General features: G+C 53.2%; 1 protein-coding gene across 1 annotated transcript in view; it reads left to right on the top strand.

Moving 5' to 3' along the window:
* Window positions 1-787: 787 nt before the first annotated feature.
* Window positions 788-27,929, top strand: part of NEURL1 (neuralized E3 ubiquitin protein ligase 1) — a 32,507-nt gene continuing 5,365 nt past the window's right edge. The window contains exons 1-4 of the mRNA XM_052660627.1: window positions 788-918; window positions 14,248-14,489; window positions 14,924-15,245; window positions 27,206-27,895. Of these exons, the coding sequence (XP_052516587.1) occupies window positions 885-918; window positions 14,248-14,489; window positions 14,924-15,245; window positions 27,206-27,895 (1,288 nt within the window). The 5' untranslated portion in view covers window positions 788-884. The remainder of the gene's footprint in view (window positions 919-14,247; window positions 14,490-14,923; window positions 15,246-27,205; window positions 27,896-27,929) is intronic.

Below are 27,929 nucleotides of genomic sequence, written 5' to 3' on the forward strand. Positions count from 1 at the left end.
GTGGGGGGGTAAAGGAATCTAACCCCCAGCCCCACCCCACCCCCCGCAAGACTGCCTGGGTTTGCCTCCCAGCCCTGTCACCTCCTGGGTAGGTAGCCTCTTTGTGGCTCAGTTCTCTCATCTCATTTCTCAGATAGCAATAACAATGGTACCTATTGATAATAACCATGTGCTGACCTTATCATTCAGCCTGTGAAGACCAAAGGGGTTAATATGCATGGAGCACTTGGAAGAAGCTAGGAGGATGTCAGCTCTTTGTTATTAAGCTGCATGAGTGAGATTGTAAGCCCCTTGAGGGCAGAGACCAGGTCTGTCTTGCTCACCGCAGTATCCCGTTGTTTCCCCAGCGTCTGCATGTAGTAGGTGCGTGACGCGTGTGAATGTGTCACACACAACGGTGAGGTTGTGTGTGTGTGTGTGTGTGTCCGTGATGGGGAATGTGCATGTGTACGTGCATACATGAGTGCGTGTATGTGTGTCTGTGTGTGTGTGTGCGGTCTGGCTGGGGCATCTCCAGTGCTTTCTGGAGCTCGGCTATTTCAGGAAGCCTCTAGTCTCCTCCTCCTTATGTAAATAAACATGACAGATCCCATCGCCTGTACCAGCGCGGGGAGGTGGGGGAGGCTCTGGGAGTGGGTGGGAGCTGGGAGGCGGCTGTGAGCGGGGCCAGAGGGGTGTGCGTGCGTGTGTGGCCCGTCTTGCAGGCAGTGCGCCGTGTGTGTGTGGGGGGGCGCAGGAGGGGCGGGCTCGGCCCTGCCATGCCGGCTGCCGCTGGCCACGGAGGAGGAGGGGGGGGGGCAGGGGGAGGGGAGCTGGCCGCCAGGGCGGCTCGGTGACGAGGCCAGCCGGCCAAACGGAGGTGGCCGTGTTCCCCGCGGCCTGCGATGGGGGGACAGATCACCCGGAGCACCCTCCACGGTAAGGCCCTGGCTGACACCTGAGGGTCTGTCCATCCCCAGCCTGGGGACTGCTCAGGGAGGCTGGGACCAAGAGGCACTGGAGCTGAGGGCATGGCCATCCCCCCTGCCTCTTGGGGAGGCTCTGGGACCTTGGAAGGGGGTGCCTTTGAGTGGGACGGGGGCAGAAGGGATGGAAACAGGAGGTTGGGCAAAGCAGGAAGAGGGGGTCTTTCCCCGGCAGTCCGTCAGGCAACTGAGTCTCCCCACAAAGTCTCCTTATCCTCTTACCTCCCCAGGGTGCTGATCAGCGCCAAGTGGGATGTGAGGTCTGGGGCCCATAGGTCCCTCTCCTAGAAGCGAGGCAACCCTCAGTTAGACAGCTGGGGGGATCCGTTTGTGGGTCCTGGGATATGGGCCGTGGAGGTCAGTGCTGTGCTCCATGATGGAGCCATGGAGAGATGTGTGGGTACACGCGTGTGTGCATGTCTGTGCCCATTGGAGGTGTCTGTGAGTGTGTATCTGTGCTGACTTGTGCCTAAGCACACAGCGGTATGCAAGTGACACCCCCACATTGCCTGATCTCAGTTCTGAAAGCATGTGCTCTGCTGGGGAGGTCAATGAACTTCTGATTCCTGGGGTTCACATCCGTGCTCACCTAGACCTCAGGCAGACCAGGAGGCTGGCAGGTGAAGGGGTGGGAGAGAGGGCTGCTGGGTGGCTGCTGTCTGCCCCTACTCCTCTCTCCTCGTCTGCTTGGCTCCAGGGCTGTGGTCTTGGGAGGAACATGGCCGATGTGGCACCAGACCCAGAAGGGGAAGCCTTCCCAGGGACTTGTTTTGTCATCGCTGGGCCCCAGGAGTTGGGGTTCCTGTACAAACTGGCTGGTGCCAGAACAGCGTGGGCTGACCTTGGGGAGTCCCTGCTACACTCCCCGCTGTGTGCCTCCACCCTCGGGCAGGGCATTAAGAGGTGGGGCCGCCTCCATCTGCTGGGTTCAGTGGGCACTGAGGAACCGGGAAACGCCTGGGAAGAAAGGAGGGTGGTGGTAGGAGCGAGTGGGAAGCCGTGGCCAGGACTGGTGACCAGGTGACTTCCCCTTTCCGGGCCCTGGACTTTGACAGAGTAATTTCTAATTAAAAAAAGAAAAAGGCAGGGAAGGAAACGTGGGAAAAGCAAATCATTGGCTCTCTTAAAAGGAAATGAATTTTGTCCTGGGCCCAGAGGGCTAAGTGACAGATGGAAGGCCCTGGAAGACACATAATCCGGAGCCGGCCAGAGGCAGTGCCAGTGGCCTGGGCCTTGGCCTGAGACTTGGACTGGCCTGACCTGGGCCTGGCCCTGCCCGTCTGTGGGGCGGGGGCTCCTCTTGGGCTTGTTGGCCCCAGTGGGGCCTGCTGGCATAGGGTCTGGAGCCGACTGGCATTTTCCACTGGAGTCAGACTTGGGCAGGCCTGTGGCCTGGGAAGGATGAAGAGGCCCTCAGAACAGGCTCAGGACACAGCATGCTGTCTTCAGCTGCCTGGGAGCCTGGGGTTCAGAGGGGAGCAGGACCCCAAGAGTACCCGAGATGGCTATGGCCATCAAGAACTCCTGCTCTGGAGGAGACAGACACGGGTGGCAGCAAGGGCAAGCATCTCCTCGAGCCTTGGTCTTCTCATCTGTCAGTGCGGCTAATGATGGTGGTCTCCTTACGCAGGAGACAATGTGAATTAGGGCCTGGAGAGGCGTTCTGAGGGGTGTGTCCTATTCCTCCCTCTCTCGCGGGGAACAGGGGGATAGCTTGGCGGGGGTGCGCTGAGACTCCGCGAGTCGGACCATTGGATGAGGGCCTTGGCGGCCAGCCCCTCACCTGGACTGCTCTCCTCAGCCTGGGCCCCCGTCAGCGGACCCCAGCTCTGCCCTCAGCCTGCCATCAGCACGAATAGTGGGGGGTGTTGGGGGCGTGGAGAGCGACTGTTGGCCTGTGCCCGCAGAGCCCCTTAGCCGGGACCCTGCATGGGTGTCTGCACCTGCAGGTACCCACGCCTGGGCCTGGGCTGCCCCGGTGGCTCTGGTTTCACCCACTTTTGGGAGGTAAGTTGGAGGAAGTGGGAGATGCCAGGGGCTTGCTCCTTCCTAGGGGTGCTGTCAGCCCTGCAACCTGACTCTGGAGCACAGAGGTCCTTCGTTCCTGATTGGGTGCCTGGGGGTTGGTTTGGTTGGGGCTGAAGACTCTGGGTTGCTGGGTTACAGTGCGCGGTGAAGGGTTGTGTGTGGGTTTTTCTAGTGGTATGCTTGTGGACGTGTCCTGGTGGTTGTGTTTCTGGTGTCTGCTGATTGTATCTGAGTTTTAGACCTCTGTATGTATGTACCTGCATAACGTGTACCTATCCATGTCGTATTTAAGAGGCTGAACATTTTGTGTCTGGGTTTCCGTGTGTGAGCAGCCACATTTGTGACAGTCTGTTATTTGGTAGAGGTCAGTGTTTCTGCACAAGTTGTGTGTGTCTGTGTGATCGGGCTGGTGGTGAGGAGTCGGGCTCCTCTGGGATCAGCCTGGTAGAGGACCCCTGGGAGAGATTAATTCTCATTTGGAAAATGGTTTCGGCAGTTACACGCTTGATCTCTTTCATGAGGCAGATTTCCAGAGCTGCTCCCTGTCTTGAGGGCAGGATGGGGGTGGGGAGAGCACAGAGGCCCCCCATCTCTCTCCTTCCCACCCTCCCCTCCTCTTCCTTCCTGCCCCCTTCACTTTCTTCTATGCTCCCCACCCCGCTGTGACCCAGGGCAAAGGATGGACCAGTTGCTGAGGGGCTGATGTGTGAAAGACACGCACATATGCACCCAGACATACATGTCACCCTCAGGTTGGTCTCTGGACCAACAAACTCCAGATGCTGGGGTGCAGGGGCCTAAGAGACTGGCTCCCACTGTTCTTTACAGAAGGGGATGCTGTGGCTCAGAAAGGGAAATGGCTGACTGAGGTCACGGAGCTGGCAGCTCAGAGGGGATCCAGACCTTGTCCCTTGCGCGGCTAACGCCCGGCTTCCCCTTCATGGTTCCTTAATTCTCACTCCAGCAGCAGGGGAGAGGCCATCGCAGGGACTTTGGTGATCTGGGATCAGCATGGGAAGAGCCGCCTGTCTCCCGGCAGCAGCTCTGGAGGCTTTCAGGCCAAGGTGAGCCCCCAGAGCCTGGCAGGTGTGTCTGTGAACACAGGTGACACACACTCACCCAACTTATGCCTGTGGGTGTGAGGAATTAGGCTGATCCCTGTCTGTTCTCTTCACCCAGCCCAGTGTCTGGAACCCCACAGATGCTTGGCCAATGAGGAAGAAGGAAGAATGTGGGGTTCGGGCCCTGGCCGCTGGACCACATCAACAGAGGTGGAGCAGATGGTCCAGGGGAGCAGATAGGAGGGAAGACGCGAGCCCTGAGCTGGGCGACAGGCCAGGCAGGGCTGGAGAGGGAGTGAGACGGGTGTTCCTGGTGAGAGTTTGAATCCTGTTCTGCTCTTACTGGCTGTGTGAGTGACTCTGGGTCAGTGCCTTTATTTGTCTGAGTCTCAGTGGCTGGGGGTGGTAAGGGTTACCTGGAATGGTTGTGGAAAGAGTAAGAGAGCTAGCAGGCATAAAGGGCAGCCCACCTGGCGCACAGCCAGCACAGTGTACGTGCATTTGAGGGTCTCCATAGAGGCTCCTCCAGGCCTGTGTGCACTCAAAAGCGTACACACACACCATACGCCCCAGCTGCCTGTAAGGAGCAAGACTGCAACTCTACCTCCTCCAGCCTTGGCAGGCCCCTGGCACAGTGTGTTACCTGGATACTGTGTCCCTGTTAGGCACACACCTGCTGTGTGTGTATGCACACATGTGCATACAGAGGACAGCTGGGGGTGATGGTCTGTGTGGCACATGCACTAAGCCATGCACCTCCCCATTCTCTCTGGTCTGGCTTGGGGCATCTTGTGGGGGTACTGTGCTGGGAGGGATTAGGGGCAGGAGGAGAAGGGGACGACAGAGGATGAGATGGCTGGATGGCATCACTGACTCAATGGATGTGAGTCTGAGTGAACTCCGGGGGCTGGTGATGGACAGGGAGGCCTGGCGTGCTGCGATTCACGGGGTCAAAAAGAGTCGGACACGACTGAGCGACTGAACTGAACTGCGAAGACAGGGGCCCAGAAAGGTTATCACCTGGAATGCCCTTCTGGAATGTTGGGGTGAGGGGGAGGGTTGGTTCCCTCCCTGCGGTGCTGGGAGACACACCTGCATGCACATCTGGCTGCTGGAAACGTCAGGGACGGGGATGCCGTGGAGTGAATGAGAGCAGGAGGCTCTGTGTGGAGATTAACTTGGTTGTGAGGGTGCCCGTTCTGCCCACGCCCACTCCCTGCCACTCTCTTTTGCCCACCTGGTCACTGGATCCATTTGGTCTTCCATGGAGCAGCAGGACCTGCTCTGCCCATGGCCAAGCTCTCTGGGTCAGATGATCAGGTGCTAACATGTCCCCTAACCCCACACAACAAAGTGTGTGCATGGGGGCTGCAGAGATCATGGAGAAACTGACCAGGGTAGAGTGGAGGGTTCACACTAGGCAGAGTGGACCGAGCATGCTGGCTGGCTAGCTGCAGCCCAGTGAGGATGACTGCACAGCCAGACAGGTCTGCAAGTCAGAGCCCAGCTTGACTGCTTACTAACTGTGTGACCCTGGGCAAATTACTGCCTCTCAGAGTCTCTGTCTCCTCATCTGTACCATGGAACTAAGTGATCTGTATTGATGCATAACAAATTACTCTAAAAGTTAGTGGCTTGAAACAGCAATGTGCCTGCTCAGTCACTCAGTCATGTCCAACTCTTTGTGACCCCACGGACGTAGCCCACAAGACTCCTCTGTCCATGGGATTCACCAGGCAAGAATATTGAAGTGGATTGCCATTTTCTTCACCAGTAAAACAGCAAACACACATTTAATTATCTCACATTTTCTGTGGGTCAGAAATCTTGACACTGTAGCTAAGGCCTCCAGTTTAATGTTCTTATTGAAGTTACAGTCAAGCTGCTGGCAGAGGGTGCAGGCTCGTCTGAAGGCTTGTTGGGGAGCCCCATCTAAGCTTACTTACTTGATGATTGGTGGTCCCCAGTCCCTCCCATGTGGGCGTGTCCACAGGGCCACCTCACACTGAGGCTACTTTTCCCAGAGGGAGCAACCTGAGAGGCAAGGAAAAAAGATGGAGGCTAAGGGCTTTTTACAACCCAGCCTTGGGAGTCCCATCCCATCACTTCAGCTGTATTCAATTTGTTAGAAGCTAGTTGCTAGGTCCACTCCATACCCTAGGGGAGAGGATTACGAAGGGGCTTACAGAATTACAAAGGGACTGCCAGGAGGTGGAGGTGGGGATCACTGGGGACATCTTCAGGGCTGCTTCCCACAGATCCCTAACTGTCAGGGCTTGGCAGAGTGAGATGAGGCTGTACAGGGAAGGCATCTGGTGTCAGTTCCTGACGCAGAAGAAAAAAAATCAACCCCTTGCAGTTTTTCTCCTTCTTCCTGTAGGCAAACGGGGAGTGCTGGAAGGTTCTGGAGCAGCCGGGACTGTAGTCAGGCGTGGAGTGAGGGATTCTGGTTCTGGGCAATGAAGGAAGCTGTGCCTTTAGTCCCCACTTTCTCTGGTTTATCCACTGGGCGCCGGAAGGAGCGAGGCATCAAGTGGGCCCTGCTCGGTCACTCCCAAGTTTTCAATGGACTGAAGAAGGGAACAGGGGCAGCTCATTCGGTGCTTTTACTGAGTGCCTGCTTTGTGTGCTGAGCTAGGCGCTGGGGAAGCAGCAGTAAAAAAGACAATGGTCTCTGCCCTCAGGAGGCTCACGGTCCATCAGGGAGACACATAAATAATCCCGTAGCCTTTCCTAGCCAGAGCCCCGCAGAACACAGAAAATGGTCCGAGTGGCTCTTTTCTCACAAGCCCAGAACCATTCTGGGTGTGAGAAGACACGTCAATGCATTGCCTACAGTGGGCGCCTCAGGGCATTTGGGCTGAATTCTGTGGAGGATCCAGATTTGACAAAGGCTGCTTGGGTGACGGAAAGTCTGTTAGGGACATATGGGACCCCTGGGCCTGGTTTGGGAATGAGAGAGACTTCCGGGAGAAGGTGGGCTTTAAAATCAAGGTCTGAAGGATGAGTGAGAGAAATGCAGGTTTATAGGTGGGAAGGAAGAAGGGATGGTTTCCAGAAGAAAAATAGGCTTGGGCCAAGCCTCGAGGCTAGAAGCAGGTGAGGGAGGTGGGCCCCTGGAGGGAACCCAGAGAAGTTCACATCTGGCCAATTTTATCATCATCTCCCTTACTTGAAGCCCCTCCCCACCTGCTCTCTGGCATCCTCTGAGTCTCCCCGACAAGAGGAATCCCTGTTCGGTGACTGTGTGTAAACTAGCCCGAGTCAGGACCACTCTGCAATCCGGGTTTACGGTGTTTAGGGTAAATGAAAACAGAAGTGTCTGGCCTCCAACTGGTCTGAAGTGAACTGATCATTTCCTATGGTGGTGGTTGTTGCTTTTATAAGAAACAATAAGACCTTAGGTTGAGATCAGGTATTAAAGTTTGAAAATTTCTTTTACATCCATGAACTCACAGGGTTCTTACAATAGCCTGGAGAGGTGGGCAGGGCAGCTATGATGACTGTTTTACAGAGAAAGAAATTAAGGTCCAGAGGGATGAAGCAACTTGCCCAAAGTCACACAGCAAATCTGTGGCTTGGTCAGGGTTGAGCCCAGGACCTCCTGCTTCCAGGGCTCCTGCTCTTTGCCCTGTTCCATACTGTCCAGAAAGTGAGACAAGCCTCCCTCCTTAGCGATGTAAACGATCGTGCCAGCACTGGTATTCAGGTCCGCAGGTTCAGAATGAGGCCATCTTGAACATAGTAGGATCCACCTGGGCCTTGAAAGATGGGTGGGATTTGGAGAGGCGTGGGTGAGGCAGGGAGAGAAGATATGCAGGGCAGGGGAAGTAGCTTGACCAGAGGTTTAGGAGAGCACAGATTGATGTTAATTGAAACAATAATATAGTTATCTACAACTGTGGGCTTCCCTGGTGGCTCAAACCCTAACGAATCTGACTGCAATGCAAGGAGACCCAGATTTGATCTCTGAGTTGGGCAGATCCCCTGGAGGAGGGCACGGCAATCTACTCCAGTATTCTTGCCTGGAGAATTCCATGGACAGAGGAGCCTGGTGGGCTACAGTCCTTGGGGTTGCAAAGAGTGGGACACAACTGAGCGACTAACATTTTTCACTTTCACACTTTTATTTACAACTATTATCAATAATAGGATTATTATTATAGCAGCTACTTACTGGGTTTTGTTTTTTAATTAAAAAAATTATATTGCAGTATAGTTGATTTAGAATGTTGTGATAGTTTCAAGTGCACAGCAGAGGAACTCAGGCATACATATACATGTATCCATTCTCCGCCAAACTCCCCTCCCATTCAGGCTGCCATGTAACACTGAGCAGATTTATCCATTTTAAAATGTAGCAGTGTGTACTTCTCTATCCCAAACTCCCTAACATCCCTTCTCCCCATCCTTCTACCCTGGAAACCTTAAGTACATTTTCTAAGTCTGTGAATCTGTTTGTGTTTTGTAAATTCATTTTTTTTTGGTAATGAATTTTTTGCAGATTAATTTTTGGGTAAGTTCGTTTGTATAGCTTTAAAAATTGGACTCCACATGTAAGTGATATTGCATGTTATTTGCATGTCTCTGTCTGACCTCCCTCACTCAGTGTGATAATCTCTAGGTCCGTCCATGTTGCTGCAGACGGCATTATCTCCTTCTTTTTTATGGCTGAGTAATATCCCACTGTATGTGTGTGCCACATCTTTACCCATTCCTCTGTTGGTGGACATTTAGGTCATGTCCATGTCTTGGACATTGTACAAAGTGCTGTAATGAGCATTGGGGTACATGTATCTTTTCGAATTACAGTTTGCTCTGAATATATGCCCTGGAGTGGGATTGCTGGTAAATATAGCATCACTTTAATTCTTGTAAGAATGCCATGGAGGTCTGCTGTGGTCACCATTTTACAGATGAGAAAAATGAGGTCTCAGAGTTGGGCTTGGAGGCAGCAGGCCTGGGTTCGGATTTGGGCTCTTCACTCCGGCTGGGCGACCTGGGTGAGTAGCTTCACTTCTGAGGACCTGTCCCGTTGGAAGTGTCATGAAGACACTGCCTGTTAAGCCGCACAGAGGTTGCTTATTGTCATAAGTATCGAGCAGGCACTCAATATCTCCTCCCGGTTTCTCCTTGGCAGCCCAGCTCAGTGCAGCCTTGGTACCCAAGGCTCTGCCAGGATGGTCCTGGGGCAGGGTGTGGGAGGGGGCAGTGGGGAGGTCACTCCAGAGGCTACACTGGGTCTGGGCATCCCCGCCTTGGACCCCACCGAGAGGCAGGACTGTGGTCTGGAGCTGGCCGAGGGTCACCCAGAGGGCTGGCCGGGCTTGTTTCTGGCAGCTCATAAATGCCCAGGAGGAATGGGCTGGGCTGGGGCGGGGAGAGTCTCCACTGCGTCAGCAGCAGGTTTGCCTGAGGGGGTGCTCCGGCTATGACTCCCCAGGAGCTTGTAAACCTGCCGTGAAGGGGAGCCTGCCTGGGAGCAGACGGCGAGACTGGGGCTCCACCCAGGGCCACGGGTCTCTGGGGAGCAGTTGTGCAGCTCATAGGCCTCCTGGTGTCTTCACACCTTTTGCTGTGGCTGCTCCCCCGACTGGACCTGACCAACACTTCCTCCACACAGCCTTTCCCCACTGTTCCTGCCATCCTGGGCTCACGGGGAAAGTGGTCTCTAGTGTCAGCCACTGAGCAGGGCAGAGGACCCCAACATGACATTGGGAGATCGGGGTTCAGTCCCAGCTCTGCCACTTTATTGCTGTGTGACCTCAAGCAAGTTGATTAACCAGTCTGATTGGCAGCTCATCCACGGAATGGGGGTTTTAAGGGGTCATACTATATGTCGAAATGCACTGGGGAGAAGCCCTGCCCTCAGCTGCCCCTCTGGCCCTTGGCGTCAAAGCTGTGAAACTGAAAATGTGGGTTGCTCAGCCGCGTCTGACTCTTTGGGACCCCTTGGACTGCAGCCCGCCAGGCTCCTCTGTCCATGGAATCCTCCAGGCAGGAATGCTGGAGTGGGTTGCCATTTCCTTCTCCAGGGGATCCCTTTGTTCCTGCTTGTTGTATCATAGTGCTGTTCCTTTTTATGGCAGAGCTGTATTGATTGTGTGGGCGTACCATGTTTGATTTATCCATTCACCGGTTGGAGGGATTTAAGCTATTGCCAGCATGGGGTTATTATGAATAAGGCTGTGGTACATTTGTGTACCGGTCATTGTACAGATGTTTCATTTCTCTTGGGTAAGTGCCTGTGAGTGTGGTTGCTCGGTTATATGACTGGCGTTTAACTTATAAGGAACTGCCAAGCCATCTTCCACACTGGCTGCTCCATTTTGCATCCTAGCAGTGACGGATGAGGGCCATGTTTGGAAACCGTTTGCATCTCTGTGTTCTGGCGGCACACACGTGTACTGTGGAAGAGGCCAGATAATAGAAGGCCAGGTGTCTCTCTGTGTGCCACATGAGATTATTTTCGGTTTGACCCAGGTGAATATTTTTTTAGGTTTCATCAGTTGTGACCATATTTTAAAGCGCATTAAAAAAAAAAAATGTATTCAAACCCTTGCTTTCTTGGCTGTAAATGCCGAGTAGTAAGACCTGGGCCCTGCAGTCAGATTGTCTGAGTTTGTCTCCGAGAGCCCCATCCTTCTGGCTGTATGACCTTGAGCAAACTGCCCAACCCCTCAGAGGCTGATTCCTCATCAGGAAAATGGGCCTGTACTGTCTCTCCTACCTCATCAGTTTGCTGTGAGGGTGAAACCGGTTAAGTATGTGTGAAACTCGCAGTTCAGAGCCTAGCACGTGTTAGCACTTGATGAATGACTGCTGTTATTATTAGATCGACGGCCCGTGTGCAGTAGACGTGTGTACTGTCTCGCACATCCATGTGTACACGAGTATGTCTGTATGCTCACGCTGCATATGTAAATGTGTGTGTAAGGACAGAGAAAAGTCTCTCTCCTTCCTATGTCTCCTAGGGTCTGGATTGCCCTCATGTGCTCACAGATGTGTGTGTGCTTTTTTGAGGTCACACGTCTGGATGCACACTGTGCCCCCAGGGACCAGGGTCTCCCCGTTTTCCATCTGCTCAGCTGTCAGGCAGGGAGGCTGACCCTGGGCTGCCCTTGCCCACCCACTGCCCTCCCTGTGGATGAGAGGCCCTGGGAATGGCCCTTTCAAGGGCCTGGGTGTCCAGTCCCTGGGTGTTGTCATTGTCTTTTCTCTGAACCAGTGTTTCCTAGATCTTTACCCAGGGCCCCAGGATCCCAACTAGGATACATGGTGAGTGTCTTGAAGGAAGTTGAGGCCCTGCCGTTCGTCCATGGATTCTGAGTGGAGGCTGTAGCGGGGACTTCATAGCAGAGATTCTCAGCAGCTGCTGGGCTCAGCATCTTTAAAAAGTGCTCTGTTGAAACTTAGTTGATACACACTAGACCACAGGGGATTAAAGTATATGACTAGGTAGGTTTTGATACATGCACACATCCCTGGAACCGTTACCACAACAAGAGGTGAACACGCCTGTCACTGTCACCCCAAGTATTCCCTAGCATCCCTTGGTGTTTCCCCCTCTACCCCCATCCGCATGCACCCACCAATTTGCTTGTTATCACGCTGGCTTAGTTTGTGTTTTGAAGACTTAGTACCCAGTGGGGGAGGGTGGGAGAGTGGAGGCCCTGCCATTGCTCCATGGAGTATATCCAAATTTGAAAAAAACCTGGCTTCACTCAGTGTGATGATTTTGTAATTCATCCATGTTGAGGCTCCTATCAGTAGTTCATTCTTTTTTCACTGCTGAGTAGTATTCTGTTTATCGACGTAATACATTTGTTACCATTCACCCAGCAGGTATTTCTTTTTTTATGTTTTCATTTCTGCCTATATATACAGCCCTGAACAGTGTGTGATGTTACTTTTCACCAGCAGTTTTTTTTGAAAGCAAGAGTCAAGCTGTGTCTGAGGCTGGATTGAGCCCAGGGGGTACCTCTTCTAGATGGGGCAACTATATCCAGTGCCACCCTTTGCTCTCACCTCAATTGTCCCTTTCTGTGGAATAACCTACCCTGCTCTACACTCTTCAAGGGTCACTCAGCTTTTCTGGGGGCCCTCTCAGACCGGCAGGGTCTCCTCTGAGCAATTCCAGCTTTCACCACTTGGTGGCTTTCTAAGCCCTTGAGCACCATTCTGGATTCCTTACAGAAAGGTGAGCCCCGCCTTGTAAGGTGCCCACCTCGTGGGCCTGGCATGCAGGAAGCTACACCATAGAAGCCAGGACATTGATGCTCAGGGTATCTGGCTGGCTCTGGACAGTGGATCCTGGTGTTTGGGGCCCTCTGGGAAGGAGGAAGCAAAGATGCAAAGTGATGCAAACCAGTGCAAACACTGGACCAAAGTCTGGGCCTTTCCGCCTCCTGGGACTCTTCCCTCCTTTTCTCCTCCCTCATTCCATCCCCTTCCTGGAAACCCCTCCTTTCCCTTTAGGGAGGGCAAGGCCTCTCGGATAACCAAACTTTCTGTATTATTCCTGCCTTGGAGGGACCGATTTTGAAACATCCTGGAAGGCCTTGGTCATATTATGTCACCCCCATCTTCCACATCCCCTGTGCCCCTTCTCAAGATGACCGGATGGGCAGGAGCTGTCCTTCCTGATGGATGAGACACAGATCTGGGGAAGAAATGGCCCTCCTGCCTGAGCCCCCAGCTGCCAGGACCTGTGCATTAGTGCTACCAGGGCTGCTGACACATGTCTCAGAGCCACAGAGTGGAGGCCACTTATTGTGGCAGAGGAGCTTCCCCAATGGACACGGGAGACATGGGTTCAGTCCCTGGGTCAGGAAGATCCCCTGGAGGAGGAAATGGCAACCCACTCCAGTACTCTTGCCTGGAGAATCCCATGGACAGAGGAACCTGGCGGGCTACAGTCCATGGGGTCACACAGAGTCAGACACGACCTAACACATGGCATTGTGCCAGAGAGGAAAAGTGACTTCCCCAGGGTCACATGGCCAGTTAGTGATGGACACAAGCTACCTGGCACCACATCCCGTGTTCTTTCCTCTCTTTGCCCTGTCTCCTGGGTGCCAGCCTCACATGTTTGTATCGTACCTTCCAAACCCAGCTCTGTAAATGGAAGGAAGCACAGGCCAGGGGTGCTTGAGGCGGCTCCGAGTTCCTTGGAAGCCTGGGTAAAGAGGCCTGCCTATGTCCACGGTGTTGTGGGCATGGGCGGTGTGAAGCAGGAAGGCAGCCTGGGTGGGGGGAGGTGGCCCTGAAGGAGGGAAGAGATAGGCATGGTCCTGCAGAGGCTGCCCCACCCACCCACCTTCCTGGTTTCCAATGGCAGCCCCATGGTCACGTGTTGACTGCAGCCCAGCTTTGTTGGTTCAGCTCCAGCTCCTTCTCCCCCTTCTCCCCTCCTCCAAGAAGCCTTCCTGGGAAGTGACTTATCTGTACATCTTTTTGTGCTTCTCACTGTCTGCCATTTGTATTTCAGTTTCTGTCCACGTCTTATCTCCCTCCTTGGACTGTTGGCATCTTGAGGACAGAATCCATGTTATGTTTCATGCCTTATCTTCAGTGCCTAGGACAGGGCTTGGCATTCAGCAGATACATAATGAATATTTGTTGAATAAAATAAATGGCATTGGTAGTGAATGACAGTGAATGGTGGTAGATGTTGGTTGCGAATGATTGCTTACTACCTGGTGGAGGTTGGAAAATAAATGGTTGTAAATACTAATGAGAAATAGCAGATGTTAACTGGTGGTTGTGGGTGACACATAAGGGTAGATGATGGTGGTGGGAGGTGATGGGTGAAGGGTGGGAGTAAATGGTGGGAGGTGATGGGTAGAAGGTGGGGGTAGATGGTGGTGGTGAGAGGTGACGGGTGAAGGGTGGGAGTATATGATGGTGGGAGATGATGGTGGGAGGTGGGTGGAGGTTGGAGTAGGTGGTGGTGGTGAGAGGTGACAGGTGAAGGGTGGGCATGGATGGTGGTGGGTAAAAAATGGTGGTAGGTGGTGGAGTGGGAATTGCAATGGGTGGTATCAGGAGAAGGATAGTGGCAAGAGGTGGCAGTGGTGGTGAGGGGCAGTGGTGATTTCTCTTATCCCCCAGCCCTCTGCCCTTCCCTAGGGGACCCTGGTCCAGCTCTCAGACTATCAGATTCTCTAACGCTATGGCTCGTTCCTTTGCAGACTCCACTGGGGGCCCCTTCCCTGCCACCTCTCACAGATGCCACCACAAGCAGAAGCACTGCCCGCCGGTGCTGCCCGGCGGGGCGCTCCCGGCCACGCCGCTGCTCTTCCACCCCCACACCAAGGGCTCCCAGATCCTCATGGACCTCAGCCACAAGGCTGTCAAGAGGCAGGCCAGCTTCTGCAACGCCATCACCTTCAGTAACCGCCCGGTCCTCATCTATGAGCAAGTCAGGCTGAAGGTGGGGCCTCTCTCCCTGCTCCTGTGGCTGCATTGCCTGCAGCCTCTGGGCTTCCCCACCCCTGCTTATGGCCATCACCCCCCTTGGCCCTTCTCTTTCCTCTCTGCTGCCACTTCAGCTCTTCCTAATCCCTCCTCTCTCTCCTTCCTCTTTTCTCAACCTTCCCTGCGTGACAAAGAAGGAAGTAGAAAGGGGAGTGGCCATGGGGAGGTGATGGGAGAAGGATGAGGGTAGTTGGTGGGGGGAGGTGAGGGCTCCTGGGGGAAGGAGAGGAGCCCCAGTTGTGGGTGAGCTGGGCAGAGTTACGTCCCATGGGAGTCTGCCTGGGGGTGGTCTGCAGAGAAGGGTACAGTCCCTTCCCCTTGGGCTCGCTGATGGCCGGGGAGGGGAGGCTGGGCTGGGAGTCTGTCTGAGGCCATACTCCTGCCACCCAGATCACCAAGAAGCAGTGCTGCTGGAGTGGGGCACTGCGGCTGGGCTTCACGAGCAAGGACCCGTCCCGCATCCACCCTGACTCGCTGCCCAAGTACGCCTGCCCCGACCTGGTGTCCCAGAGCGGCTTCTGGGCCAAGGCGCTGCCTGAGGAGTTTGCCAATGAGGGGAACATCATCGCCTTCTGGGTGGACAAGAAGGGCCGTGTCTTCTACCGCATCAACGACTCGGCTGCCATGCTCTTCTTCAACGGGGTCCGCACGGCCGACCCGCTCTGGGCCCTGGTGGACGTCTATGGCCTCACTCGAGGCGTCCAGCTGCTGGGTGAGTGCCCTCTCCGTCCGGCCCCTCAGACGCAGGGCACACCTCCAGGGGCTGTGGTCTGACTGGTTCCGTCAGGCTTGGGGCCGCCCCACACACAGGGAGCAGTCCTGGGGCCAAGCGGGAGCCTTGGTGTGAACTGCAGAGCATCCCTGCCTTCTGGCCCGCAGCAGTGGCCGTTGGAGCTTGGTGAGGTTTCTGCCCTCTGTGGCCCCACAGGTTGTGCCTTTGAGCTTCATAATCATATATGGCAGCCTTGAAGACCCACCCCCCAATCCAGGAAGTAATTAATGTTAATCATCATAACTGCTACAGTTTACGGAGTACTTACTGTGTGCCAGGCACTTTGTTAGCGCCATTCTGGTAACAACCCTGGGAGGCCGACCGCATTGCTGGGCCCATGGAGGTGAGTCTCAAGCTCAGGGAGGTTGTCTTCATCCCTAGGAAGTGCTGCAGGTGAGCTGTAGAAACAGCGCTCTGTCCCGAGTGAGCCCCGGGCCCTGGGCTCTGCAGCCTTCCAGGAGGTCCAACCCCACCTTAGTGCCTTTTGCATAGATGGGGGTGGAAGGGGTAGTGGGGGAGAGCAGAAGGCATTTGGGGGGCCAAGACTCTTCTGGCTGCTCCTGGGCCCCTAGTATGACTAAGGCTTCAGGGCAGTGAGAGGGCAGGCATCCTGTGGGTGGTCCAGGAGGAGCATTGGAAGCTATCCTGGGGTTGCTAAGGTACCAGGCTTCCTGGCAAGGGCACATGCAGACCCACAAATGCCAGGGCTGGAAGGGGCCTCCGAGTCTTAGACTTCCTTGAGTCTCACAGCAAGTTGGTGGCTGAGGACTGAGAATCCAGGTCATTGGACTCCCATGGGACTTGAGTGTGTGCTGGCAGGCATGTGTGCGTGTGCCTGTGTGCATAGACTGGGCACAGGCCAACCCATTGGCAAACTGGCTGTGTCTCCAGGAGGAGCCTGGATGAACCTCAGCTTTCCCATCTGTACAATGGGTCAGTAGGAAGATGAAACCCAATTAAAGAGGCTGTGAGTAATGTGTCCAGCCTAGTCCTGGGTACCAAGTCGATGCTCAGCCAACACTTGGCTCTTGTCACCTCCCCTCCCTTCCCCGTCTCTCTGCTTGCAGAGGAAGCTGCCATGGAGGTGGTGGGAAAATGTTTTTCTTTTTGTCCTTTCAGACTTCAGAGCCTAGAAGCTGTGAAGCTTTTCTTTTTTAGTCAGTTTTATTTGAGTAAAAAAGATAGTGGGGGGTGCAGCGGGAAAGATGATGAAAGTAAAAACAAATGCGTAAAAACCCTTCTGTGAGAGGGAGGGATCCATGCCTTACCCACCGGGTTCCTCTCCGGAGTGGAATCTTGGGCCTGGTGTGTGGAGCATGCTGAGGATATCTGCAGAGTGAGGAGGGGAAAGTGGGGGATAGATGGTAACTTGTTAGATGAAGGAAAGGGTTGAGGGGTGGCTGAGGGAGACCCAGCCCTGCTCACAGACAGCCCCAGGCTCACTGGGAGACAAAGCAAACACAACTCAAGACACGATCCAGGCAGAGCCCAAGCGAGGACGGTAAATCGCTGGATGCTGTGTTCACAGGATCTCGTCCATCTGCCGAGACGGTTCCTTCCAGTTATCTTATTCACCCTTTCAGCCCCTGGGCCTGGAGGGAGTGATTATTATCCCCATTTGGCAGGGAGAAAATTGAGGGCTATGGAAGGCCTGGCTTGCCTGAGTAGGGATGTGGCAGAGCGGAGACTTTAACTGGGTATTCTGGTGCCCAAAGTGGTACATTTCACATTACCCACTGGGGGGTTTCAGCAGGAAGTCAACGGAGGATGAAATTAGTGAGGACAGATGGAGTCCAGGAGGGCTTCTTGGTGGAGGAGGCTTAGGCTGGGCCTACAACTTTGCAAGGATGAGGACAAAACGGACATACCAGGTGAGATGAGTCTTCCTAATCTGCAGGGCTGAGGGAGAGGCCTGAAGAGTGATCTTGAAGGGCCGCACCAGGGCAGAGCCCAGGCACTGACCTGGCCTCTTTGACTATAAATAGGTTTTCACGCAGTAATTTCAGTTGCATTTCAATTTCCAGTCAGGCTGCTTTCTGTACACCCTGTAAGGCCAAAGCCCTAGCTGATTCCGGTCACAGCTGTAAATCACCATAATCCCTGGGCATTTTTAAACACTGATTATGGCCCCTAAAATGAATTAGCAGATTAAAATATGTCCTCATTTTGTTCTTCCTAAATTGATTTTTTTGTTAAAACAAAAAAAGAGAGAGAGAGAGGCCCATCCAGGTTATCTTCAGAGGTGGGCCTGCTGCTCTGTGCCTGCATCCCACACCCCTGCCCCCGGGACATGCCCATGGCCCCGTGTGGTCTCAGGGTTACTTCCCTCCCTCCGCTCTTCCCTCTGCTCCCATCTGCCCATCTCCCCCTGCCTCCTCTCTGCCACGTCACTGCACCCGCGTCTTTCTGGGCCTCCTCCCTCCACCTAGATCCCCCTGGCTCCTCTGCTTCCCCTTGTCTCCCTCCTCCCCTGAGTTTCTCCTCTGAAGAAGTCACTCTCTGTCTTGGTGGCTCTGAGGACAGGCCTGTCTTTCCCGTGTCTCATCTTGGTCCCCTAGATGAGTGTCTCATCTTTAGAGATTACCTGCCAGGCCTATCTCCCTGCCCCCACCTGTCTGGAACCTGAGGCAAAGCCCTTCGAACCCCGCCTGGCCAGTGTCTGCTCCTCAGACTAAAGATATCCTGGGGTCCGGGGCACATAGTAGGCCCGCAAGTCAGGCCATGGGCAGATTGGCCATCTTCCCCAAAAGGGTGGTGGCAAGGGCTGGTGTCTTTCCCTGGTTGACACCTCCAAGTGGGGGCCTATCCCCACCCCCGCAGCCCTAAACATCACCTGGGCTCCCTGCTGCCCAGGCCATGGCCCTGACAGAGCTGCTTCAGGTCTTCCAGGCTCCCTGTTACGCTGGAGTTCACAGCAGATCACCCTCTTCCCTCCGGGTTCCCTGGCCCAAGCCCTGGCTGGTATCTCCAAGAATAACAGCTTCCTACCTCCTAGAAGAAGGACCTGCCAGCAACTAAATAAACACAAGTTTTATGGGGTGATTAATACTTGGAGAGATAAGTTCCTATCCCAGTTTTCAAGGTCTCCCTGCGCCTCTCAGAAATGTTGACTTGGGAAGAGTAGCTGTGGGTCCTGGCCAAAAGCTGGTGGGCCAGGATTCCACTTATAGGGTGCTCCTGCATACCCCTCTGTGCCCACTGCAGCCTAGGTGCTCTGCAGTGATCAGAGGAGACACTAGAACTGGAAACCCAGCCCCTCACCTGAAAGAGTTTTTATACTGGGGGACATACCATATGACTGCTCTGAAGTGACCTAAATCCAACACTGCATAAAAGTGTGGCTGAAGAATAAAACTATGGTGGTGCAGCTGGGGAGCAATCCAGAAGGACTTCCTGTAGGAGGTGAGTTTTAAGTCAGGAACCAGAGGAGGTGGGAAGAATGGATCTGTTGAGGAGGAACATTGTAGGCCAGACGAGTGGTGTGCATGGGCACAGAGATGGGGAACTGGCAGTCAGTTGGGAAGCAGATCCTTCAGGGAAGGGGGTTAAGTGGGGAAGTTGTGGATGGCTTGTGGAGGAGAGTAGGTATGCACAGGCGCGGGTATGTGTGTGTGTATCACAGGGGAGACTCAGCAAGAAAGTTGAGTTTCCAGCAGTTCTTACTGTCAAGTTTTTCAGTAAGAGGAAATGTGGCCCAGAGATGGGAAGCGGCCTACCCCAATTGTCCCGACTAGGCAGAAGCCAGGCTGGGCCCAGAATTCAGACTTTCCAGGTGATCTGGGCCCAAGGTCAGTGTGAGACTTACTGCCCACTCACGATGTGTGTGGCTGAGCCCAGGAGGCTGTTAAGAGGCCATGGGCATGGGGGGACTCCCAAAGACTCATGCTGTCATTTCAGGTCTCGGAAAAAGACCCCATCTGCCTACTGAAGAGAAGGATGTTTGGAACCTCTCAGGTCGCTTTCTGGGGGCCAGGCTGCTGCTGTGCCAGTTTCTGGGGCGGTGGGCCAGCCTGGCTGCCCAGCAGTGAGAGGCCTGTACCTCTCTATAGATAAGGCCAGGGGTCGGGTCCTTATCCTGGCTGTGCCCAGCTTGTGGGACAGAGCGTGAGGCATCCCGGCCAGTTGAGGACCACACTGCCATCTGGGGCTTCTGTTTCCCAGGCTAAACTAATATTTACCTTCAGCTGTGGCTGCCAGGGGCTGAAAGGCAAATATTAGCTTAAGGGGCCCAAGCCAAGCCCTCGGGATGAAGAGATGAGGATGCTGATCGTGGTGTCTTTCCCTTTGATGGTTTTTGTTTCTTCTTAGTTAAAAAAAAAAAAAATCCTGCTGTTCCTTCTGCTTCAGACTCTTCCAGTGCTTCTTTTTTACTCACCTCAAATTCTGCCAATTATATCAAGGCCCTGTACCAAACCCTCCCCTCCACTAGGAAGCCTCCCCTGACCTACTCTGTTCTTCATGACTCTTCCTCTTCCTGAAGCGAGTGGAGGTCTACTCCGTAACAGGGGTTCTGTATCATGTATTTGTCCTGCTTTTTAAGAATACAGTTGGAGAAGGAAATGGCAGTCCACTCCAGCACTCTTGCCTGGAAAATCCCATGGACAGAGGAGCCTGATAGGCTACAGTCCATGGGGTCGCAAAGAGTCAGAAACGACTGAGCGACTTCACTCACTTAAGAATACAGTAGAGATCTTCTTTGATCACATTTTAAAGAAAGTTATTATTGTGCCTATTTTGCAGGTAAAGAAACCGAGGCTCAGGTCTGACAACTTGTCCATGGCCACACCACTCAGTAGAACTGGCACTTGAGCTCAGAAGTGTGGGCTACATTACTTCCCAGGCTCTGTAAACAGGAGTCTCTCTGGTCTCCCTGTTATGTCTAGATGCCCCCCGAGGGTGGGGATTTGGGCCCCCTATGTCTTCCAGAATAGAGCTTACAAGAGCTCAAGGCATCAGGGATCAGCCACATGTGTTGGACACAGATAGGCCACCAAGGGCCCTGGCAGAGACCAAGAGGGGTGGTGGGTACCCAGCGTCCTGTTTAGTGGTGAGGGTGGGTCTGCCTGCCTTGTGGTTCCTGAAGTCTTTTGAAGGCCTGGTTTGATCCCGTCATTCACAGCGTGCTCTAGTTTTCTACCAGAATGAACCTACATAAAGTGCAAGCATATATAATTGCCGATAGTAGGCTGTTTCTAATGTCCAGAAACGGCAGTTTTGTGTGTTCCCATCTGGTGCCTCTTTGGCCCAAGATACAGTTCTGGGGAACTTGGAGAGGCCTGGTGGCCCCAGGAGGGGAGGAGCTGGGGTCTTGGGGACGAACTGGGGATGAAGCCCTCATTTGAGAAACAGGAGACCCGACTGAATTAAGACTCCACTTGGCTGCTCACTGGCTTCGGGCATCTCTGTACCTCACCTGCCTCTTCTGTTATTTGGACATAATTGTACATGCACCATTTACCTCACAGATAGTCTGTGAGGCTTCCGGACATGTAAAAGTGTTTTTACAAATGGGAAGGGCTGTTGTTTTTTAGATTAAAAAGGAATATCTAATTTAAAAACACCACCAAAGTAGACAATCCCTGACCTGTCCTCTCATTGAGAGGGGGGCAAGTGCCTGTGTCTGGATAAAAGTCAAACCATGCGATCTAAATTATTTCTTGGGATAAGGCCTGTGGTTCTCCAGCTGGGTTCCTTGGAGCACTGGGGTTCCACAGAGGCATCTCTGCAGTGGCTGAGTGGTCGGACTCTGTGGTCACCTCCTAGACATCAACCAGAGTTTTCTGTTCCTTTGGACGAACGATTCTATTGCTTGGGGGAAAAATAAAAGTTTGAGACCCACCAGACCAGATGATTCTGGGGATCTATCCATCTAAGATCCCGTGGCTTGAAGGTTCTATAAATCTAAGAATCTATGACTCTGAAGGCTTCTGGAACATTCTGCCCTTTGCTCCATGAGTCTAGAGGTGTGTTTTTCCCAGCTTTCCCATGGTTGGGTTTATATGGAGAGGGTGGAGGTGGTGTAGGTTTATATGGGGAGGGTGGAGGTGGTGTGGGTCTCAGGGCACTTCCCAGAAGGGTGGAGGAACCCTTTGCCCATCCCAGCCATGCACCCACCCTCCCAGCTCCTTCCCCTGCCCCGTGCCAGCTGCGAACCAGCAGGAGGATGTTTATGGACACAGTTAATGGGTTGGTGCTCCTTCCAAACAGGGGCCGGCAGAGGTCCGCCAGCAGGCTGGGCGGCTGCAGGCTGACCCATGGTTAAAGATTTTCCAGTGCTGCGGATGTGAGAATCTAAACAAACAGGACTTGGACTGATAGCTGGCCCTGCTTCAAAGGAGCCTCTGCTGCAGCACCCAGGCCCCAGTTACCCCACACTGACTGGCAGCGTGTAGATCTCTGGGCAGGAGCTGCCCGAGTGCCCTCCGCCTGGCACCTCCCGCTCCTTTGCCTTCCTTTCTCCTCACTGGTTTCGCTCAGACTTTTCTCCCCAGGCATTTGCTAATGCAGTTTTCCCACCCGAGTGCCTCTTGCTTCTGTCAGTCCAAATGCTCTTGGCCTTCAGGGCCTGAGTCAAATCTTGTTTCTTCTGAGATGCCATCTCTGACTCACCCTGAAACAGAAGTTCTTAGCCTCAGTTGGACAGCATTATCCTAACAGGGAGATTTATTCTAAAGAGAAGGCTCAGAGGGGGCCCCAGGGAGTGGGTACGGGACACTTGCATCTATGAAAGGAGTTTTTTCCTAACAGTCACAAGTGTCCAAAGATAGGGAATAGATGGCCTTGAGAAGTGGTGAGCTTCTTGTCCCCAGGGGCATTCTAGCCAAGGCTAGGTGAGAACTTGGCAGAGATAAACAGATTTCCTTATTCTCCTCTAAGGTCTTGTCTAACCTGATATACTGAGAATTTTCATGACTCCAAGCTTCAAGTCTCCCAAGGGCTCTTGGCTCCACAGGGCCTGGGTCCTGGCTGTCTCTCCTTAACCCCTGTCCAGGGCTGGGCACACAGGGCTCAATGGGTAGGTATGCCGGGTGCCTTCCCGAAGAGGGGAAGCCCAGGCCTCCTTGCCCTTTGCAGGGCCTGGCTCTTTCTGCCCTGGCCCAGGGGATCTGGCAAGCCAGCACCAGGTGCCAGATGAGGCAGGAGCTGAAGATGGACAAGTTCTTCCTTGAAAAAGGTGCCATGAGAGGGGAGCCAGCTTTGCAGCTTCTCCTGTGGCCCTGTGCCACCTCTCCCCCATCATAAACAACTCTCAAGTAGGCAGCCGCATGTCCCAGGCCCGGATTAAATAACCTGTTGCTTCAGACATGCGATCATCCCACTGGTGGAGGTTGCAGGCCGGCCGTCGGTGCCCCAGGGTGCAGTCCTGGGCTGAGGTGGGGCCATGGTGTTCTCCCCTGTCTTAGGGACCCTGGCCCCTTCCCTGACCCCCGACTTGATGTGGACTCCTTCCGCCAGGACCTTTGTTGTCCCCTCTGTAGAGGGTGCCCTGACCCGCTCCTCTAGCTCGGGTTTCATCTATTTCAGGGCCTCGCGCAGACGGGCACGCTGATGGGATGGTTATTTTGGAGCTTGCTGGCGGCTTGCAGCTGCTCCTGACCCCAGGAATGGAGGGGATGGGAGAGGAGACATACTTGGGCTGGGCAGTGGCCCCAGGGGTTCTGTTTTTAGCTGGTTCCCAGCACCTCTTGTACCTTCTCTCCCAACTCCTATGATGTTTCAAGCAAGGTCAAAGGAGTCACTTTCTTGCCCCTTCTCCTCTTTCTTTTCCCACTGTTTCTCCTTCTTTCTCTTCTTTTGTCTCTAATCTCCACTTGAAGCTTCTCCTTCCTGGTCTTTAGTCAGTGAGGTCATTCAGCGATTCTGTCCCGGGTGCTTATCATGACTGATGCAAAGTCCTAGGTTCAAACAGTTAGTTGCCTGGGTGCAGGTGGACCTGACTTTGACAAACTCAACCTGAGCAAATGCTAATAACAGAAGTTATCAAGTATCTAGGTGCCAGGGGCTTTGCACTCTACCTCTGATCCCTTCAACAATATCGCAAAGCAGGTATTATTAGCCCTGATCTCTAGGTGAGTGATCTGGGACTGGAGGAAAGTGGCTCACCCACAGGCCAACAGCCATGTGCTGTGTCAGACATTTAAACCCAGGCCTGTATCACTCCAGAGCCCTTGCATATTCTTCTGAGCCAGGTAGCATGGAAACAGTAGCAGTGGCTCATAGCAACCTGGTGATTGTCTTGTGCGAGGCACTCTGGGGCTTCATTCCACTGCATCTCCTTCACCAGCATCCCTTCCAAAAGGGATTTCAGATTTCATACCAATAAGGAAATGCTGACTTCACCGCTACAGAAGAGAGGCCCAGAAGGCTTAAGCTATTTATCCGAGGTCATATAGCCAGGAAATGACAGAGCTAGGATGGAAACCCAAACTGATGACTTCAGAGTCTTGCACTGAACTGTGTTCCTATCTTGCCTACCAATATATGGATTTTGGCTACAAAAAAATCCTAAAACACTCTCAGGTTGCATTATAAGAAGTATAAAGGTACTTCTCAGGAGAGGTGTGATGGCCACACTGTGCCTCAAGCTGGTGAGAGTGTATCTGAGAGTGTACTGAGTCTGGAGCTGTTTATTATCTAAGAGGTGCAAAGGTGTGTGTGGAATTTGAGTATTCCTTGAGGAGAGATGTCTTCAGTGTGGGACTGACAGGCAGCCCCAGAGGTAGTAGGTATAAATATAGGAAGGTTAAACACACCCTGGAAAGTAAACTGTATAAACACATGAGCTGACAAACAGTGTCGGGTGTGTTTATATGTACACGTTTGGGGGTAGTGATCATTTTATTTAGGTTGATACACAGTCTACTCATTTTTAGTATCTAGTACTTTCGTCCAAAAATAGCAATTAATTTGTAAACACTACCAGAATATTATCTAGCTGGTTTGTATTTTAAGAGTGTTATTTTGTGTTTGTGGTGGTGGTAGTGGCTCTTGTATTCATTTTTAAGTGTAGATATGTAAACACAATTGCAGGATTTAAAGCTTTAGCATGACATCTTTTGTACATGAGAGGAGGGATTTGAAGGAAGATGCCTTGGGTGAATGAGTTGGGTGGCAATTGTTAGGTTAAGGGAATTTATTTTCCTATGGGGTACATGATAATGACAAAAGGAAGCATTTCTCCTAAACTTGGGCGTAGGCAAACTACTAATCGGTGTAGCTTTGTGTAGTATGCTAGTCTAAACAAGACAATAGGTAATATAATGAAAAAAAAAAAACCTTTTATGATGGATTTTGTAAATAGGTTTGTTGTAGGGTAACCTGTTTTCTTGCTGTGATCTTACCACTCAAATGAAGGTAATTTGAATAAATTTTGTGTGGTACAGGATCAATGAACTAATTTTTCCTAAGAGTTCAACAAACAAACAAGAAAGCAACCAGGGAGGTAGATTTCAGTTTAAGAGAAGGAAACGTTTTCTTAAAGACACAGTAGCTCAGCAATGGCCTGAGTTGCCTGGGAGGGAGTGGGCATATTCAAACAGAAGAGGACTCCTGTGGGGTCAGAGAGCAGGAGATCCTACATCCAGCCCCATTCAGGAGTCTGTTTTGAGGGTCTGCCCAGCTCCATGGGCTCTGGCCTGATTGTCCTGAGTGTGTGGGGTGGCGTAGGGTGGAGAGAGCAGCGTGGGGTGTGTATATGTGTGGCCCCCATGACAGCCTTGTTCATGTAAACCCTTGCTGGGCATCTCTGAGCCACTTCTTTCCTCCTTACCCTGCTTCTCCATCCCTTCTCCTCTCTGTCCCCAACCCTCAGGAGTCCCCAGGGGCCAGTCCCTGGAATCCTTGAGGGGTCAAGGGAGCAGGGCTGTTCCCTGGGGTTCAGGTCAGCCCACAGCCCTCCTCAGCCCCTTGTTATTGTCTCCCATGTCTTGTCCTCCTCGCCTCTGCCTCTCCGCAGCCCCCCAGCCTCTCTGCACCATTGCTGTCACAGAGTCAATTCCCTGGAATAATCACATTTTCCGGTTGGCTCCCTCCTCCTTACCAAACACGATGTTGGGAAATCCCGACCAGCCAGGCCTCGAGAGGCTTCTCTAGAGAAGCAGGAGACTTGTGGGGAGGGCCCAGCACCCTCTCCTTGCTGGGGCCCAAACAATACTGTTCCTGAATGGGGCAGAGGAACTGGGGGAGAGCAAAGATAGGGAGGCGTTAGAGAGCAAATCTAGATTCAGCTGGAGCTGAATTCTGGCTTCGCTACCCCTACCAGTCTGTTCCTCCAAGCTTTGCTCCCATGCTGAGCACCCCTGCCATCCTTACTCAGCTCCTGGAGAGAAAGCACAGATCCTCCCTTGGGGAGGCTCAGAGAAAAGCCTCCTGAGAAGGGATTGGTCCATGGTAAGGCCAGCAGTGGCCCCAGCCAAATTTGGGGCCTCCCATGAAAAGGATCCAGTAAACCTATATGGCTTGAAAGTGGAGGGTGTGGAGTTGGGCGGATCACGCTTTAACCCTGGATCTGCAGCTTGGTTGTCACAGAACATCTCTGAGCTTTATCCGTACAAAGGGAACACCTCTGTGAGATGCTTTCACGAGGAAATGCAGCAGTAATTCATTGCACCTGATGACTTTTATTACAAATTATAGGACTCCATAAAGCAGACTTAACCAGCCATTAAGAAATTATGGTCTCAGAAACATGGTTATTGGTGTAAAAGGGTATACAGGACACGATAAATAGAAAAATTAGTTTTGAAAAAGGAAATTTGTATAACAGAGTTCTTCACCTGGAGTTACTGGATGCTCTGAAATTATCCACAGAATTTAGGGAGAATGTGCATTTTCCTGAGAAGACAGGTACAAGTTACATTTTCAAAGAGATTTGTTACCTGTAAAAGTTAATAGTTTAAAACTACTGATATTTATATAGTATGATTCAGTTTTTGTATTAAAAAGAGAAATAACTAAAATATATTCAAAAAAGGCTGGAAACACACATCTAAATATTAATAGTACTTTCTTCCGGATGGCAGGCTGACAGGAGATTCCCTTTTCTCTTTGCTGAACTGTTTTATTATTTATTTATTTACAAAATACAGTCTGTATTATGTGTATGAATAAAAAGAGAAGGGGTTTGATTTCCAGTTGTTGGTTTTGAAAGGAGGGCTTGGAAAAATTCACTTAGCTTCTCCACCTCAGTGTCCTTCGGTAGAAACAACATCAAAAGCTAATTTTTGCGATAAGGTGAGACAGTTTGTGTAGAGAGGTACTCTGGAGGGGAGGGTTCCCTCTGGGCTCCCAGAGGCATAGAATACCAACATGCATTCAGCAAGTGTTTACTGCTGCCTTCTAAGTGCCAGGTGCTATCCTGGCTGCTAGGATGAAGAATCAGGGCCCAGGAGTTAATTTTTTTTAATCCGACTTTTATAAGTGTACCATTTAGAAGTAATCGTGTTTTTAGTTTTGGTGTCTTTCCTGCCTGATGATCCTTTGCTTAAGCAAATGCGTAGTCTGAGGTCCTGCAGAATGTGTGATGTGCTTGTTCAGTGGCTAAGTCGTGTCAGACTCTCTTGAGACCCCCCCAGGGACTGTAGCCCGCCAGGTTCCTCTTCCATGGGGATTCTCCAGGCAAGAATACTGGAGTGGGTTGCCATTTCCTTCCCCAGGGTATCTTTCCGTTCCAGGGATCCGACCCAGGGATGCAACCTGTGTCTTGTGCATTGGCAGGCGGATTCCTGACCACTGAGCTACCAGGGAAGCCCCTGTAAAATGTCCGAGCGTTTTCTTTGCCGTTAGAAACCAGATGCGTCTTACTAGTGCCGGCTTTAACGACTAGCGGGAGGAGACTCACAGGCGATGGGACCCGGGGCTGTGGCCCGCCTGACGGTCGCCCTGTCCCCCTACCCCCGCAGACAGCGAGCTGGTGCTCCCAGACTGCCTGCGCCCGCGCTCCTTCACCGCCCTCCGGCGGCCGTCGCTGCGGCGCGAGGCCGACGAAGCGCGCCTCTCCGTGAGCTTGTGTGACCTCAACGTGCCGGGCTCTGACGGCGACGAGGGCGCGCCAGCTGCCGGCTGCCCCATCCCGCAGAACTCGCTCAACTCGCAGCACAGCCGCGCGCTGCCCCCGCAGCTCGACGGCGACCTGCGCTTCCACGCGCTGCGCGCCGGCGCGCACGTCCGCATCCTGGATGAGCAGACGGTGGCGCGCCTGGAGCACGGGCGCGACGAGCGCGCGCTCGTCTTCACCAGCCGCCCGGTGCTTGTGGCTGAGACTATCTTCGTCAAGGTCACGCGCTCGAGCGGCGCGCGGCCCGGCGCGCTGTCCTTAGGTGTCACCACGTGCGACCCCGGCACGCTGAGGCCGGCCGACCTGCCCTTCAGCCCCGAGGCCCTGGTGGACCGCAAGGAGTTCTGGGCCGTGTGCCGCGTGCCCGGGCCCCTGCACAGCGGCGACATCCTCGGCCTTGTGGTCAACGCCGACGGCGAGCTGCACCTCAGCCACAACGGCGCCGCGGCGGGCATGCAGCTGTGTGTGGACGCCTCACAGCCGCTCTGGATGCTCTTCGGCCTGCACGGGTCCATCACACAGATCCGCATCCTTGGTGAGTGCCCCGGCCACGTGCCCTCCTCCCTCGA

Source organism: Budorcas taxicolor, chromosome 23, assembly GCF_023091745.1.
Source record: "Budorcas taxicolor isolate Tak-1 chromosome 23, Takin1.1, whole genome shotgun sequence".
Lineage (NCBI taxonomy): Eukaryota > Metazoa > Chordata > Mammalia > Artiodactyla > Bovidae > Budorcas > Budorcas taxicolor.